The following is a 16,576-nucleotide window of genomic DNA, read 5'->3' as shown; positions in this document are numbered from 1 at the left end:
CAGGGACAGGAGGGACCATCACAAAGCCTGACCTCTGTCACCTTCAGCAAGATTGATTGCCGTTTCAGCCAAGACTTGATCTGTTTATCTCATAACACCGGAAGAGAGAAAAGAAAAAGAGGATGAGAATAAGCTGCCCTGGCCAGAGCGGGATACACTTCAAAAGTTTCTAGATGATAATAAGAGGGATTAAGGGACAGCGCTCTCTGCCCTGTCAGACTCTGCTCGCGAGAAATTGCAACTGAAAAGCTCCCCCCTTTTTGATACATTTCCCCACTAGTTCCTCAATCCACTGACTCTTATCAGCAAGAAGCAGATGCCCAGAGGTAAAGGTCAAAGTGGTCCCTTTGGTACCTGAATAAAAAGGGCTTTAAAATTTAGTGCTCGGCAACAGCACAAACAGGTGCTGAGGAGGAGGGGCTGTTACCACCCCCTGCCATCTAAACTGAAAACAAGAACATAACAGTATCCGTAGCTGTGTAAATTCCCGAATTCTGTAAGCGTGGTGTAAGCCTGAAATTTGATGCAGGGCATGCAACCCAGCATTCTGAAAAACATGCGCTTTGCTTTAAAGCAAACGGCATAAAGCACATGTCAGCCTCCCCCTCCGCATGCCATTTGGTCAACTTCCTTTCTAGCAACATCAGGAGCACCTCCATGCTGGTTCTGGGTGCAGTGTATATATAACAGTGTATATATAACTGAGACTTTTCCTGCCTACACAGAAACCTGAGCTGGGGTGCTAGTCACAACAGGCACTAGCCAATAGGTTCTTATCAAAGTCACATAAAAATGAACACAGCATGCCCAAATCAAGAGTTTTAAAAAGTGAAGATGGGAGCCACACCTTCAAGTCTAAAAAGTACTATCTGTACAGGGCCTTTTGGGGTTACAACAGGGGAAGGGATACTCTGCCTCTAACTCGACTTCCCCTAACAAGATCCCCTCAATCATTACCCAATACTGAGCCTGAGAAAACTCTTTTTTAAAAAGCCAGCTCAACTGTGCTCCACAGGACATGAGGTTATAGATTTCCTTAGAAGGAAAAGCCTTCAAAAGTGATCTCATTCAGCAATTATACTTCAAGCAGTTATGGGGGGGGGGGGAGAACACACCACTGCCTATAAAGTGCTGGCTGGAGACTTCAAATGCCATAAGCAACAAAAGAAATCCAAGAGACAAAAAAGTTGCAGGAGGGGAGGTTTGCAGGAGTATGCTTTCAAAGCAGGGAAGAATGTGAAACGGGAAGCACAGGTTAGCATGCCCTCCAGAGGCGGAACATTCAAGAGACGCTGCAGCTTTGAAATCTTCTCTCCGCTTTCGACTTTATTTAGTTTAAAAGACAGAAAAATGAGCACAACTGCTGCTCCACACGCACCAAGCAATCCAGTTTGTAGAATCTTAATAAGGGCAAAGATCCCTGTGGGGCGGGCAAACGAAAGGATCTCTTCGATCTCTGACAAGTACAGATGAGTTTGCTGTTACAGGGTGTGGCCAAGGTCAGTGCAACAGCACCTTTTCCTACGGCAGCTGCTTGAAGGATGAAGGATGAAGCAGCGTCCCCATCTGCAAAAGGCAGGTTTGCTCTTCTGCAAAGGCTGCTGTTCTGCTCCAGGAGGCCGATATTTCCTTTAACGTGATTGCATTTGTGCCCAGGGTCCTTCCCGTTTTGTGGCAGTATTTGCTACGAGGAGAGGGAGGACACCCAGCCAAGCTCAGGAACCCACAGTCTCTCTCTGTTTCCTAAGCCACAAGGCCTTCGTTCTCATCACTCCAGGGCAGACAGCTCCTCCAGCAGCTCTTCTTTTTCCCGCTGTAGTTCCTGCATCCTCTGCTTGTTCTGCTCCAGGCGGTCCTCCAGCCACTGCAGCAGAGGGCCGCTGATGGCAGACATCTGGCTGCAGAGGTTTTTCGTGAACACTGGAAAGGAAGGGAATAGTCAACCATCAGATTAGGCAGGTGGCAACCCAGGGAGACTCATCTGCCACCTTCTGTTGCCATTTTCTGCCAGCAGGAGAACACTTTTTTGTTTCCTTCAGCATTCCCTCAGTGATCCCTCCTTCCTGCCTGCGCTTTAATTGTTGTTTTTATGTTTTTGTATGTATTTTAGTTCTGATTTTAATTATTTTAACGATGTGTTTCTGGTTGGTTTCAATTATTCCTAAATTTGATTTTATTATGTATGTTTTAATTTGGTAGTTGCCTTGGTGGCCCTTATGAGGGCAGAACGGCAGCATTTAAATTTTGTAAAATAAACAGCAAAATGATTCTTCTCTGGTTGCAGTTTCCAGCATTCCTGCAAGCGCAATTAAGAGCAATTCTGCATGCTGCCAGCCTTGCCATGAGCCACAGATAGCCTAATTCTAAGGTGAGTTAGGCCTTCAAAAATTATTCATATGCTTCATTAATACCCTGCTTTTCTCCCAACGGGGACCCAAAGCACCTTACATCGTTTGCCTCCATTTTATTCTCACAACAACCCTGTGAGGCAGGTTAGCCTGAGAGTGTGACTGACCTAAGGTCACCCGGCAAGCTTCCATGGCACAATGAGGAATCAAACCCGGGTCCTCCCAGATCCTAGTCTGACACTCTAACCACCGCCACTTGCTAGCTATGGATTTAGATGTGCCTAACTCTGCACAGAAGGGGACTGCAATGCAGGCAGGTCCAGTCTATAGCACTGGGACAAGCACATCAAAGAGGGAGGAAAAAGCAACTCTCTCCCCAACTTGCTTTGCAGGAGAAATGCCAGCAGGACAAAGCACCTCTTTCACCAAGTTTCATAGCTAATGAATCACAAGTTGCAGTGGCCTAGCTGTGTTCAGTGCATTGCAGCACCAACAAGGCATCTTGTGCACCTGAAAGACCATCAGATGATCCCAAGGACCAGGACACACAGACACTTGTATCAGAGAGTGCACAGATATACAAACCATGGATTTGTTGGCACAAACGGGACTGACGGGATCAAGACACACCCAACAGGGACAATGCCCATGACTCCATGGCCTTTTATGCACAGGTTGTTTCCGTCACCATTTAGCCCCGAGTACTTCGGGGCTTTGTTTTCATTATGCATGCATTTTCTGACCTTTATAAGTCACCTCGCTTTCCCCTCGCACTTTCCCCACGTTTTGTGGATGCTGTTTTACCCTGAGTTTAATGTCTGCCTCGATTCCAAATCAAGCCGGTCTGGTGCATACTTGTCAATTCGGGGTTTTCTAATCATGCCCTTTCTCGCTTCTCCCTCCCACTTGTCTTTCCCTCTCATCCAACCCCTCCCCTTGAAGCTGGAATACTATGAGGCTGCTTACTGGTCAGTTTTACAGCGAGTGTTGGTCAATTTCAGACCTCAGCATGATCAAACAGGTTTTTTTGTTTGCAAGTAGCAGGAATGCTGAAATAATCACAAATGACCTATGCCGCTGCTTATCAGTCTCACAGCAAGTGTTGGTCAGTTTCAGATCCCTGCGCAGAGTGATTTGAGACTTCAACTGCAAATACTGTGTATCCAGAGAGAAGCATATCCAACAGAAACAACCCGTGAATAAAAGGTCCTCGAAGAGGCTCATCTGTATTTTGAGAACCAACTGCTGGTTTGGAATAACTTTCTCATCTCAGTAGGTTTGAGAAACCCGATTAATCTGCAAGGATCAGAAGGGGCCACATCCTTTTTCTTGTCCTTACCTGAGCCATTGTGAATCTTGGTTATCGAGTCCAGATGAGTAAGGCTGAACATAGGAAGAGAGCACACATCTGTGAGAAGGCAGCCTGTCAGCTATAATACCAGACAAAACATCCAATCTTTCTGTACCTGTACCCCATGAGAAGCTGGATCCTCTGACCTCTCCCATCATTTATCATGAGCAACCACCACATCCGTTCCACTCCCTTTCACTCCCTCCCTTTCCCACATCCGCTCCACTTCCTCTGTTACAACTCCACTTCTTTCCCCCGCCTTGTAAAATGGATTATAAAAGGTGTCTTTATAATGGCTATAACCTCAATGCATCAGGTAAAACAAGGTCTGACTCACAAAAGCTTATGCTGGAATAAATTCTGTTAGCCTTTAAGGTGCCACTGTGCTGGTTTTCTTTTTCTTTTGTTTAATTACCTTGACAATTTGACCCTGCAGCTCAGTTTACCCTCCCTTCATGCCAACCAGACAGACTGTATAACAGGGGTGCCAAACATAAGGCCTGGAGGCCAGATCCCGCCTCTTGAGAGCTCTTATCTGGCCTGCGAGCCAGCCGAGGCAGCCACCCCCCTCCCTCACTCCTGATCTTAACACTGTAAGAGTGTTATTGTTTTAAGCGTGTTTGTATTTTAAGTAAAAATAATATCATTAATTGGCTTTGCCTGTGTCTTCTATAAACTTTGTATCTCCGGTACCTGGCATTAAATTTTATGGTACATATGGCCCGGCCTGACCAGACCAAGAGACATTTATGTCATATCCGGCCCTCGTAACAAATGAGTTTGACACCCCTGCTGTATAAGGATGGTCAGCTTCTGGCCACGGTCACACAATGGGCCATATGAGCAACCCACGCTATACTTGCTGTAAACGGCAACAGGTGAAAGAGGTATCCAACCTTGATTGCCAGCAAGGGCAAACTGAGCTGTCCGATGATTTATTAAAATAATTTATATCCTGCTTTTCTGAATAAAATTTATGCAAGAACAGGTGGTCGTGAATTAACACAATGCAATAAAAATAATAAAAACCCCTAACAGTATAGACTAAAATGACAAACAGCACAATTGAACAATGGCGAGAGAAACTTAAATAAACCAGAGCAGAACAAAGCAACTGAACAAATGCCAATTCAAATATAAAAAGTCTTTGCCTGGAGCCTCAGCATCAATAAGGAGGGTGCCCGCTGGTGAATCTCCTGAGGAAGCTGCCACTGCCACAACTGAAACCGCCTAATCCAGGGGTGGGGAATGTCAGGCCCGGGGGCCATTTAAGAACCATGAAATCATTTGGTCTGGCCCTTCGTGGGTCCTGGCAGATCTCTAGCTCAGGAGGATCTGGTGATTGGCCCCCTCTCATGGACAGGAATAGCCTCTATTCAAGGCGGATGTGAGTTTGTTTTGCCGAGAAACTGAACCTTTCCCCCCCCTTGCAGAAGAGTGTTATGGAACTGCTAGGACTGCCCAAGAAACTGTGTTAACCCTTTCCCACCCGGGCCATGGAGAAACGTATTCCCGCTGTACTACAAGAAGGCTGGGGGCGGAAGTGGCAACAATGGAGGGGTTAAAGGGGGCAGGGGCAGAATGCGTGTGGGGGGGGAGTTCTTAGCTCGTGTGTCCTCATTTCATCCCTGCAGGTGGAACTAGCAGGAGCCAGTTGTAGAATCCAGCCCCAACCATGTGGAGAAGGAGCAACTTGGCATGCAGCTGGACGGCTATGCCCAACTGGTGCAACAGACCATCCTGTGCCACCAGGTAGGCGAGTGCGCCACCGGTTGGATGTCTGCCTGCTTGCCCACTTGCGCGGGGGGGTCATCTGGGGAAGCTGCTTGCTTGGGGCTTGGTCAGCTAATTTTTAAGTTGATAATTTTGTATGGCCCGCGAATGATGTTATAAATATCCAAATGGCCCTTGGCAGAAAAAAGGTTCCCCACCCCTGGCCTAATCCTTGGCCCACGTCCACCTCCCGTTTCAAGTGGTAGGCCTCTCTGCATTCCCCTTGGGAGGCAGATCTTAACTCCACCAGCGAGTTCAGAAATCAGGAAGGAATGACGCCTGCTCTCACTTTACCTGTGGATTTTTCGGTAGGCATCTTGCTCCTCTTGACACAGAATCTTGGGCAGCTCCACAGCTGATTCCAGGCACACCTTCCCAATGGTGTTGTGAGGGACTACATGAACCGGAATTTCAATTCTCTCATACCTACAAGAAAAACACCTGCAAGTTAGTGCCCCCTTTACACCTTCTGTAAAAAATCCTTTCTGTTTTATCTGGCATCACCACCCAACAGCAGGGATTGGCAGGTTTGTTAGGGAAGACAGTCGGATGGCAACCATCTGCTGTACTGCAGACCAAAGCAGTGTATACTTGTGTGGAAATGTAACCATGAAAAGATGTAGGTATTAACTAATGCTAGGCAATGGCACAGAAGCAAGGATGCCCGAGATCACACTAGCACAACACATAATGCAGCTATGAGAGTCCCAGCTTTCCACAGGGGTTATAAGACACTTGCCAGTTCCATACAGGTTGTCTGGCCCAGGTTCGATGCTCCCCCCACCCCCGCTTTACCACAGCATTGTTGTGCATTCGTGGCATTTCCATGGCTCCCTGTCTTTGGGAGGGGGGGCTTTTTAAAATCAGCACTAGGATACCAATATAACATTATACTAATATGTGTACCAGGTTCTCTGAAATCTCAGATGTCATTTTTAAAAAGTCAGTCTCTAGCCTCTTCCATTGTAGAGTTAACCAGAAAGCCTTATCACTGCAATGGAAGAGGCTAGAGACAACGAAAGCTAAGAATTCAGAGAATCTGGTACATATACTGCTATACTCTATTATTTATTCATTTTTTTAATTGCAGAGGCACTGATGCTCTGGGGAGGGGGAGTGGCTGCTGCTGGGAAACTGGAGCAGGGAAACTGCAGGGAAACCTACATTGCAGAAGTCCCATTGCTGCTGCTGCGCTTTATCAGCAGCTGCACCAGCAAAGGGGAAACTGTGCAAGCCCATCCCTGTGTGGAAAGCATCACCACCTTCATTCAACAACAGGTAACTAGTATACATCACTCACATGAGAACAGTGGCTGTTCTATCCATCATTAGACCAGGAAGGCTGAGTTAAAACCCTTATACAGCCATAAAGCTTACTGGGTGGCATTAGGCAGTAGAATTGCCAACTGGATCCTGGGACAGGGACTGGGAGCTCTAAAGAGGAAGTCTTCCATGCAGACTATTATAAATAACACTCTCTGCCCTCCCTCAAAGTAGTCTTCAAGATGAAAACCTGAGAATTAAAAACAGTAGCTCCACCAGATGTGCAGGCACCACTGAAATCAAGTTGGAAAGAGACACAGCAATTCTCAGCCATAATTGCTTTTCTAGATTCTATTTACAGTGCCATCCTAAAGCAGAATTACACCTTTCTAAGACCACTGACTCCAATGGACATAGAAGGGTGCAACTCAGTTTAGGATGGCACTGTTAGGGAATATATATCCCATCTTTCTACTAAGCAAACACTCAATGCAGGTTAGGAAAGGAATGCATGAAATTAAAGTATTATTAAGACAGATAACCATTAAAAGCAGCAGGAAATTTATTACAAAATGCATTCAGAAGAGTTTATAGCAGGTTTTTAAAATCTAGAAGCAGCAAAAGAGGACATAAAGAACAGTATAAAATAGAACTTTTAAAGTTTCTATCATATTATAGCAGCGTAAAAGCTTTTGAAACTGTAATATAAAAGCAGCCTAAAACACTTACTCTGAGCTCTTTTGGGCCTGAATGGACTGAAAACAGGTGTACAGAATCCGGCCTGTCTGAACCAATCATCAGACACAAGTTAGTTTAAGAAAACCTCCAAGAACTGGTCATATAAAGACACCCTTCCCCAACCACATAAAATGTCATCCATTCGTATATACACACACACACGCTGGTTCTTAGCTGCAGTTTAATTTTAAAACTTGCATCGAATTCCCAAGGACAAAATCTTATGGCACGTTAAATATTTGCTACAGAAGTTAACTTAATAACCAACAACCACAAAGCGCTCTTTGTCTTTTCTTAAGTTGTAACACCCAAGGCCAACCTCCTTTTGTTTTTTGGGGGTGTTCTCTAATTTTGCAATCCAATCTATTGCATTGTTGGTTCTGCATATTAAACTGTTCTTATTGCACTGGTTTAATAGTGCGATCCGCCAGCAAGAAAGGTAGACTATGAACAAAGTAAATAAATACATCACTCCACTGAAAACAATCAGACCAGCAGTAGGCAAGCAACAGAAAGTTGTGAAGGAGACACGGATCCCACCCAACTGTTAGCACTGGTTATTTCCAAATACTCAGACCATCACAGCAGTCACAGGTATTAAATCAGTGTGCTCAATGCACAGCTTCTGGTCTCTCCCATTCCAAGCAGAGGAACACGAAGATGGAGACAGATAGTGAGATACCCCCTTATCTACTATATTTGTTCAGAAAAAGATACCCTTTCTTCACAAACTACTTACCTTTGTGTTTTTATCTTCAATGAAACAGGAGAAGATAAGCCCCACAAAGCCTTGGTCCATCATCTGATACATCGCTTGAGTGCGAACATCTGAAGACATAACAGCGGCAAAAAAACAAAGTCAAGACTTCCCAGATCTCTACTCTGAAAGCAGCCACAGGATCATCAGCGCTGGATGCTCAAGCCAAGCAGGGAGAGATTATATAGCTGCCTTTTCTGCTGAAGTAGCAGGGTGCCACCTAAAGTATGGCATTCAACAGCAGAAGTGTTAACATGTGATATTTTTAAAAAACACAAAAAAAGGAGCATAACAAATATCCATTTAAACAACCGCTCTGAAAAAGTTGCAAGTCAACTGTGGCAAATTTTGGAAGAACCTCTAGGTTGATAGCCTTGGGACTGTGGTCTTAGGAACAAGATATACTTCCTGCCCAGGAGAAATGTCTTACCTACATGTGAAGGCCAGACTGTTATGTGAGGGTGAGAATGATACCAGCCCACAACTCTCATAGGCCGGCCTGTTAACTCAGCCAATCTGTGTGTTAGTTAAGGTTTCTCCAAGACACAGAAAAACTTCCAAAGAGAGAAAACTGAACCAGGCATGTTAGTTCATGAGGATGTTAGGACGTTTTAAAGGTAAATGAAAGTGAAGGAGTTTGCTTGCCAAAGTTGGGAACTAATGAAATGTATTTCTCCATTACACCAATAATTTAGAAGACCCCTGGCAAGGTGGCTTTGGTCACACACACTAAAAAAAACCAGAGGTTTACACCAATTGGATGTTTTAACCCAGCCAAACTCATAAATGCATAGAGGTTACTCTTGAACAGTTGCTGCCAATATTGCAAAGGGAAGAACTAGGCAATCATCTACAGGAAACTTCCCTTCCAGCCCCTCTCCTTCTTCCCCAATTTCTGTCAAAGGATATCTCAGCTTCTGTTGAAGCAGCTGAAAGTTGCTCAGGAGAAATCTCCACCCGATCTTTCCTTTTATCAGACCGGCGTAGGATGATCACAGAGTGGATGTGAACAATTCGGCTGGTGTCAATCTGGGAATAAATCAGGAAAGGGGAAGTCACTCATGGCAAAAATTGGAGCGGTGAACTCGACACTGTCAAAAGCTATAGGAAGAAATTTATCCTCGAATATGCAGCACCAGGAGCCAGGATCCTACATTTTGGCATTGTGAACCAAACAGGTTTTTTTTTTTTAAAAAAAGATTTTTATTTCATTTCAATAAGACTACAAACAGAAAATAGGATCCATGGAAACATTAACAACAATTATAATACAATAAAAATATGGAACAACAAAACAGAAAAAAACAAGCAATTTCTGGGTGAAAATATAGGATTTTGATGCCATTTCAATAATTTCCCTTTATTATACACTACTGTAGCTTCTTCTTCTTCTTTTTTTTTTTGTAAAGATTTTATTTATATTATTGGAGGGGTACAGGAAAAAAAAGGGAGGGATGAAGCATTATAAGTATAAAAACAATACACTATTAAAAAAATAAGTTCAGATACATACTGTAAGACTTTCTCTATATTAATAAAAAAGGAAAAAAGATGTTACAAAACCTCATTATGTTATTCTACTTATACTAATATTCCATTATATAAGAGTTTAAAGTTACTCACAGTTCTATATAACAAGTTATACATCACATTTCATTCAGTTAGCTAGAGTTCATGTAATTGTAGAATATCACATCCAAACAGGTTATTGGTTTATTTAAATATTTATACCCCCACCTATCCACAGCTTGAGGGAGCCTCTGACAAAGAAACAATTAGAAATGAAAATGGTCAATGAACACAATAAAACCAATAGCTTTAGATTGTTTCCAAAAAGCTGTAAAACCAGAATAGATCTAAAGTTCATTGAGGAATTAATTCCAACCCCTCAATGTGCATGACGGAGAAGTGCAAGGGCTCCAGGTTGCCTGGATCTTCCAACGTGGAAGCCTCGTGCATGGAATCTGAAGAGAGGTTGCTCTGAATACCTGCTCAGAAACACTACTTTTTATTTATTTGCGAACGCCACATCTAAGAACCCTGGTACATATGCTCCAGCAGTTCCTATTTATTGTTGCCTGTTCTGGTTCAATTACTACCCTATTTTTAATAATTTTCAGTGAGTTGCTAGAATGATCACTTTAAAGGGTACAGCTCCTGCTAAAAAATCCTGGAAATGCAATATCTGAGTGGGGTCTGCATATATCGCACCCCCTAGTACACATGCACATAAATGCAAGCATACGATGTATGAAAGGGCAGAATGCACATAATGACTTATTGAAGTCATTATGTGCATTCTGCCATTTCATACGTTGCACCTGCTTAGGTATACCTTGAGCCAAAGATAATCTATTACAGAACAGATCATCTGCCCTCCCCCCCAAATACCTTTAAGCAAACTCTGTTTGTGTCTTTCCAGTCAATCAGACTGCAGCGTAAAATATACAGAAAGCAGAATAGGAATTTCAAAAACACGTAGTAACGAGGGACGGGATTGAAACCCAAGCAGTGACTCAGAGTGTGAGAATTACAGTATAACAAACATGTCCTTGTGTGACATGCTGGAGGGAATACTGGCATACCGCCTGGCTGAAGCGATGCTGCAACAAAACAGACATCTTGGTACAGAAAAGGCAAACATCCGAGCAGCGCTCAGTTCTTCATATATATATATATATATATATATATATATATATATAATTTTTCTTATAATAAAAAAGAGGAAAAATTATAATATACATAAAACAAAACACAAAGAAAAAAAGAAAACATATAAAATACAAAAATGAGCACTTATAAAACCATCACAGTTACATTGTATAGTATATACTGCAAAATATACAGTGCTCTAATAAACCCCACCCCCTAAACAGTGTTCCCACCACCACTGGACTTCCACAGAAATGTTTTGACAGTGTCTAAAATTACTATTATTATCTCCATTGTATAAAAAAACCATTAATCTATCATTCATTAACTATACTTGTAAAGTTCATTTTCGCCAATTTATCCCAATATGCGGCGGCCTTTAACCATGTTTTTTTAAACTGTTCCATATCTGTACCATGTAACGAATCTGTAAGTTTGGCCATCCGCATATACATCCATAATTTCTCTCTCCATTCTCTAATAGAAGTTTTATTTGCTTGCTTCCAGTTTTTTGCAATTATAATTCTTGCTGCCGCAAAACTATACTGGCATATGACTCTGTCACACTTATCCATAGTTTCTTTTGGGATACCCAATAAACAAAAAGCAGGATTTCTTTTTTACTTTTGTACTAATCAAATTATTGGTTTCCTAGCAGCGCTCAGTTCTAGGGTCCCTTCCACCCTCCACCCCCATAACAACAGGGGAAAGAAACAGGCCATAATGGAAGCAAGACCCATTGAACGAAGCAGGGCTCAACTCCGAGGAAACCTGCAGACGGCAGGGCTACAAAGAAGGGAGAAGCAGATCTCGCTCGCCTTCCCTTCCTCCTACCTCTCCGATACAAAGCCCCATCACCTCTTCCTTCTCGGTACTAAGCGCGTGGTTCAGGCACACCAGGAAGGCGTCCGCCTCCAGGTGAGCGGCCTGCACCGCCATCGCGGCCTGCTTCGCCGTCGGGGGGGGGGGGGGAGAGAGAGAGAGGATGGCGGCGGAGAGACGCTCCCGTTGAGCGCCGGCTCCGCGCTCGAAGCCTTCCGCCTAGGCCTGCGTCTCCCGGGCGACGCCAACTTCCGGTCCGTATCCCGGAAGTGCCCGGCCAACCTTAAACCGAAGCGTTCCTGGGTTCCGCTGGCGCCGCTGGGCCAGGTCGGTTCCGCCCGGGGGATGAGTGGGTGGGCTCAGAGGAGCTCTGGGTAGGGCGGGGGGAGACGGGCCCGCTGGGGAAAGTGCCGGGGAGGCCTTTCCTTTGCGTCCCGCCAGCGCTTGGCTATTAACTCCGACAGGGTAGGGGGCGTGGCTGGGAAGGGTACCCTCTGGGGGGAAATGGGGGGCTGCTGTTTAAGCCCCCTATTGGAGAATGGGGCTCACCTGTTGCCATGGCGACTCTCCCAGGGGCCTGAAGGGAAGAGAGTCAAGGGCCACCTGGCGAGCCCTTGCGGGGTCGGTGGTGGTGGATTCCCTCCCCTTTCTTCGCTCCTCTCAGTGGCGGGGCAGGCCGGCATTCAACAGGACACAGCATCTCCCCTCACTGCTAGGAAAGGTTTCACCTGTTGAATTTCTTCCTGGCACGTTGCTGTTCAGGGACCCAGAGTTTCTTTTAGGGGATGGTAAAGGCAGGAGCTGACAACCTGGAGAGCAGAGAATTGGAGAAGGGGACCTAAGAGGACGCGTCGTCTCTGTGCCTGAATCTTTCCAAAGGCTCTGTCTTTTACGGTCTTTAACGGTCCCATAGCAAACAAGAACTCAGGCGGTGAAGCCTCTCGCAGGATGAAGCTGTGGGAATGGGCGAAGATTTCTCTGTTGGAGTTCTGCCTGTTAGGGGTCCTAGGCCTTAACGGACGTACCTCGGTAGAAACCTGTAGGATGTTACCAAATTGCCTGTTCTTCGAGGTTATGGGCCTGTCTCGTCCAGCGCCTGCCTTCATCATAACTCTGACAAATGTACCAAGAAGGTGGAACATTTTCAACAAGCTCAGCAAGGATCCCCAAACCCTTCTCAACCACTGCTCACAAGCAGGCCCTTTTCTGTCAGGTCTCCAAAATCATGAGGGAATTTTAACAGCCCAAGCCACAAAATTCCTCCTGGTTTTATGGTCTAGCAAGTCAGGATATCAGGACAAAAAGATCAGCTCTTTAATTTGGCTCATTTGAGGCTGGACAATAGGAAGGATAATCAAAACAGCAAAGTTTTTTCTATGTTTTGTTCAGTAAACAATTGTACTGAGATGACTTGTAATATACGAATTCATCACGGTAACCTTGAATTTCTTTGGACTTTAAAGATTTCTAGAGCAATTCACAGAGTACTTTGTGTTCTTCTCATACTCCCTAATCTCAGAACCATCCTTCTTTGCATGGCAGAGAACACGCTTAGGCTCTGGTTCACCAGTGGCAAAAATAGCTGGAGTTTTCAGAAGAAGCTGACCCCTAGAGCAGAGATGAGAAGTCAGATCAAAGTGTCTCCTGACCTGGACTCTCTGGTTATATTTTTAAATTTCTGAGTGGTGAGATATTCCCCAGGAACTGTTTCATACCCCGCTTTCATTTGCTCACCGTTCTTTGCTTATTCCCATATCAGTCGACATTTGACAGATGAGGAGAGCAGAGGAAATGGGCCACTGTTTCCTATTCTAGAACTGTCAGCTTTCGTTTCAGTTATAGAGATCCCCTGCTGGAATGAGAGGGAGTGATGGAGACTGTAGAGCTGAAGAACATTGGTAGAACATTTAGAAATTGGGCCGCCCACTTTCCACAATTCCTTTCCTGTGAGCAGGCAGGAAGCCTATCAGTCCTTTAAGTCACAGGCAGTTTGGGACAAAATTGCTAACATTGAAACTGATGATATTAATAGAATCTGTGGGGGGATGTTGCAGTAGACAGGTTTTGTGCTATAATTCTGCCTGCAGGAACAGGAGACCTCTTGAGAAAGCCCAGGTGTGGCTGGTGGGCGGGGGGGAGATCAGGACTGAATGTAGCCCACTGTGGGAATTAGGGTGCTGTGCTGCTGGGAGAGTTTGCGGCCGAAGCAAAGGTTTGGGTACTCGTGGCCATAAATAACCTGTGGGTTTCTGAAATATTCTGCAGCATGACAAATCTGCTGGAGTCCTGACTGGATTTCAGCTTGGGGAAAGGAAACAACATCCTTGCAAGCTGAATTCTGCTTCCTGTTTGGAAGCCTCTTGCCTTCACTAGTGTGTGCTGCTTCTTGATCCTTCCAGTTTGGGCCCCCTGCCGTACAAAGGGATGCTTGGCAGTTTAATTCCAGACGGGGAGGCCAGATGGCTAGATTACCCCTGAAAAAGTTGTGGCCATTTCCCTGCTGCTTCTGCAGTAACTCGAGGCCTTTGCAGAAGCCAAGCGTACTTTTTGTCTCTGGAATCCACACCAAAGTAGTTAACCACATGTCATCCCCTTCCTCCACCTTATCTTTGTATTCCCAGCTGTTGGCATGTGAACCTGGCTTTGTCCTCCTGGCAGTTTGGAAACCATCTGCTTTATCGCTGGGGAGGACGTGTTTTTCTTGGTGTACGTCGGAAAGACTTTTGCACGTCTTGCTCCCTAAAACCATTCTTTTCCTTCCGTGCCTTTTCTTGCTTCTCCTGTTGTGCTATGGAAGAATGACTTTCCTGAACTGAGTTGTGTAAACGGCTTTCCCTCTGACTTTCTGCTGTGGTCTGAGTGAATCCATGGATGCCGAAACCACGAAGTACCATTTTCCTGGTGCTGTTATTTCCCAGCATTCTCTTGGCTTCCAGTGAATGCCCATTCATATTGGAAAGATCTGAATTTAAAATCCCAGGGGATTAGATTTACTACTGCTCCCAGGCAGTTACGAGAAGCAAAATAGGACAGATTATCACTTTCAGTTTGCTACCTGGGAAGGGAAGTGGTGCAACTACTGGGCCAGTTTTGAGGTGGGTGGGAAGTGAGCCAATCTGTCCATCCTTTGGGCGTGTTTGCAATCCTAATTTCTATATAATCCCTGCAGCATCTTTTGAGCAATAGTAGAGGGGAGAACTGGCAGAAGTATGTGGGATGTCTTTCCTGATTTTGTGGAAGAGAGTGAAGTTTGCCCCTGACAGTATTCTAGTTTTTCCTTCCTCCTAAAAGAGGCCACAGATTGCGCATAGGAAAATGGAACAAGGGAAGCAAACTGAGAAACAGAGGAAGTGGCTTGAAAGCAAGCCAGTGGGTGACGTTGGCTTCATTGACTGGGCTAGCTGGAGTTGTGCAGGTCAGATTTGTCTCACGGGCTGCCAGTTGCCAACTCTTGTGTTCCACAGGGCCATGGGATCTCGCTGCCGATCACATGAGATAGCCACCAAACGAGGCCCTTCATGAGCCAAACCCAGAGCTCACTGTAGTGTAGCACCTTTCCTCCCTCCAAACGACCAGGTGTCTTTCATTTTGAGAACCGTCACGAGATCACTTCCCCCCATGCCCCCAATCTGACTTTTAAAAATGCTTTCCACAGCACTGGCACTGGCAGCACCAATAGCCAACGCTGGTTCTTTGCAGGACTAACAGTTCCTTCCGTGTCTTTGTTCAGAGGCAAAGGGGGCCATGTGTAGAATGGGAGCCGAGGGAGGGCCATCGTAGCAAGAGATCGGGGCATGGCAGAAGGAGAGGAAGGTGATGCCAGAGCCCCACCTGTCCGCCTCTGGGTGCGACGGATAGGTGTCTATTGCGACGAAAATCAGAAAACATGGCTGGTGGCAACCGAAGAGGCAAGTAAGAACATTCCTCGCAATTGTCTTTTTGATCATTTGGAGAGCATTTTCCTTTTCCTTTTCTTTTTTTAAAAGCAGACACTCACATTGTACGCTTCGTTTTGGGATTCTCCCGCAGGAGGCAGGCACGCTGAAAGCCCGGATCAGAAGAGTCCAGGTCCCCCTGGGTGAGGCGGTGCGCCCCAGCCGCCTGCCTGCATCCCAGCTGCCGCACATGTGGCAGCTTTCAGAGGGGCAGAAGTACAGGGACAGCAACTCCCGCATCTGGGACATTGAACACCATTTGCGAGTAAGGCCACGTGCGAACAACGGTTCCTTCCTTTGCCATAAATCGGCAGAAAATCATCGCCTGACCAATTTTCTGTCTCTCACAGATCACGGGAGTGGAGGAGCTGCTGCTGAAACTCCTGCCAAGTGATTAAAATCCAGTGAGTGGCATTATTCTCCCCTCTCCTTCTGCCTTGTGCTCACATTTTAACTCACGGGGGTCCTTTTAATGCTGGTTTTTGTCTTTCAGGAGCTGTGACTCTAGGATGATGTTCCCGTTTGTTTTTGTGTGGTCACTCCCAGTGCTAAAATGCCGCTGCCTTAGAGGCGGAGGGTGGCCGGCATCTCTTGTCGTGGCTCACTGCAGCACCGTCCAAGAGCTTAGGACAGGCAGTACCAGAAGAGGGCCCCGGCCCAATTGAGACCACAGAGGGAGTTTTAGGTAGGCAGAATAGAATCCCGCCCCCACCCCAAATTGGAAAGCTGGTCAGGATACCAGTTGCTTTTGGGGTGGGGGGGTCAAGATCAAGAGAGAGTAGTCATCAACATGCCCTGCTTGGGATGTTCTCAGAAGCTTTGGCCACTGTTGGAGGTGGAATGTCTGGTCCAGCAAAGCCGTTCTGATCTTCTTGCTGAGGCCGGTGCCCTGAAAAGCGCCAGGTGACTGAATGGCTGAGTGTGTAACAAATTTGGC

At 45.6% G+C, this 16,576-nt stretch overlaps 2 protein-coding genes across 2 annotated transcripts; one reads left to right on the top strand and one right to left on the bottom strand.

Moving 5' to 3' along the window:
* Nucleotides 1-1,734: 1,734 nt before the first annotated feature.
* On the bottom strand, nucleotides 1,735-11,848 carry BRCC3 (BRCA1/BRCA2-containing complex subunit 3). The gene is made up of 8 exons (XM_056859518.1): nucleotides 11,717-11,848; nucleotides 9,140-9,259; nucleotides 8,661-8,748; nucleotides 8,213-8,301; nucleotides 7,465-7,520; nucleotides 5,767-5,898; nucleotides 3,688-3,731; nucleotides 1,735-1,920 (listed from the first exon to the last, which is right to left on the bottom strand). The coding sequence occupies exons 1-8, from the start codon at nucleotides 11,819-11,821 to the stop codon at nucleotides 1,769-1,771; spliced, it is 786 nt and encodes a 261-aa protein (XP_056715496.1). The 5' UTR covers nucleotides 11,822-11,848; the 3' UTR covers nucleotides 1,735-1,768.
* A 3,566-nt stretch (nucleotides 11,849-15,414) lies between these two features.
* On the top strand, nucleotides 15,415-16,037 carry MTCP1 (mature T cell proliferation 1). The gene is given in 3 exon segments (XM_056859737.1): nucleotides 15,415-15,687; nucleotides 15,689-15,904; nucleotides 15,990-16,037. Coding segments are annotated over 3 exon segments (453 nt in total). The 5' UTR covers nucleotides 15,415-15,498.
* The last annotated feature ends 539 nt before the right edge of the window (nucleotides 16,038-16,576 follow it).

The sequence above is a fragment of the Euleptes europaea genome, chromosome 13 (assembly GCF_029931775.1).
Source record: "Euleptes europaea isolate rEulEur1 chromosome 13, rEulEur1.hap1, whole genome shotgun sequence".
In the NCBI taxonomy this organism is placed as follows: Eukaryota; Metazoa; Chordata; class Lepidosauria; order Squamata; family Sphaerodactylidae; genus Euleptes; species Euleptes europaea.
Note: the sequence above shows the minus strand (reverse complement) of the source record. Positions and strands in the feature narration are given on the sequence as shown.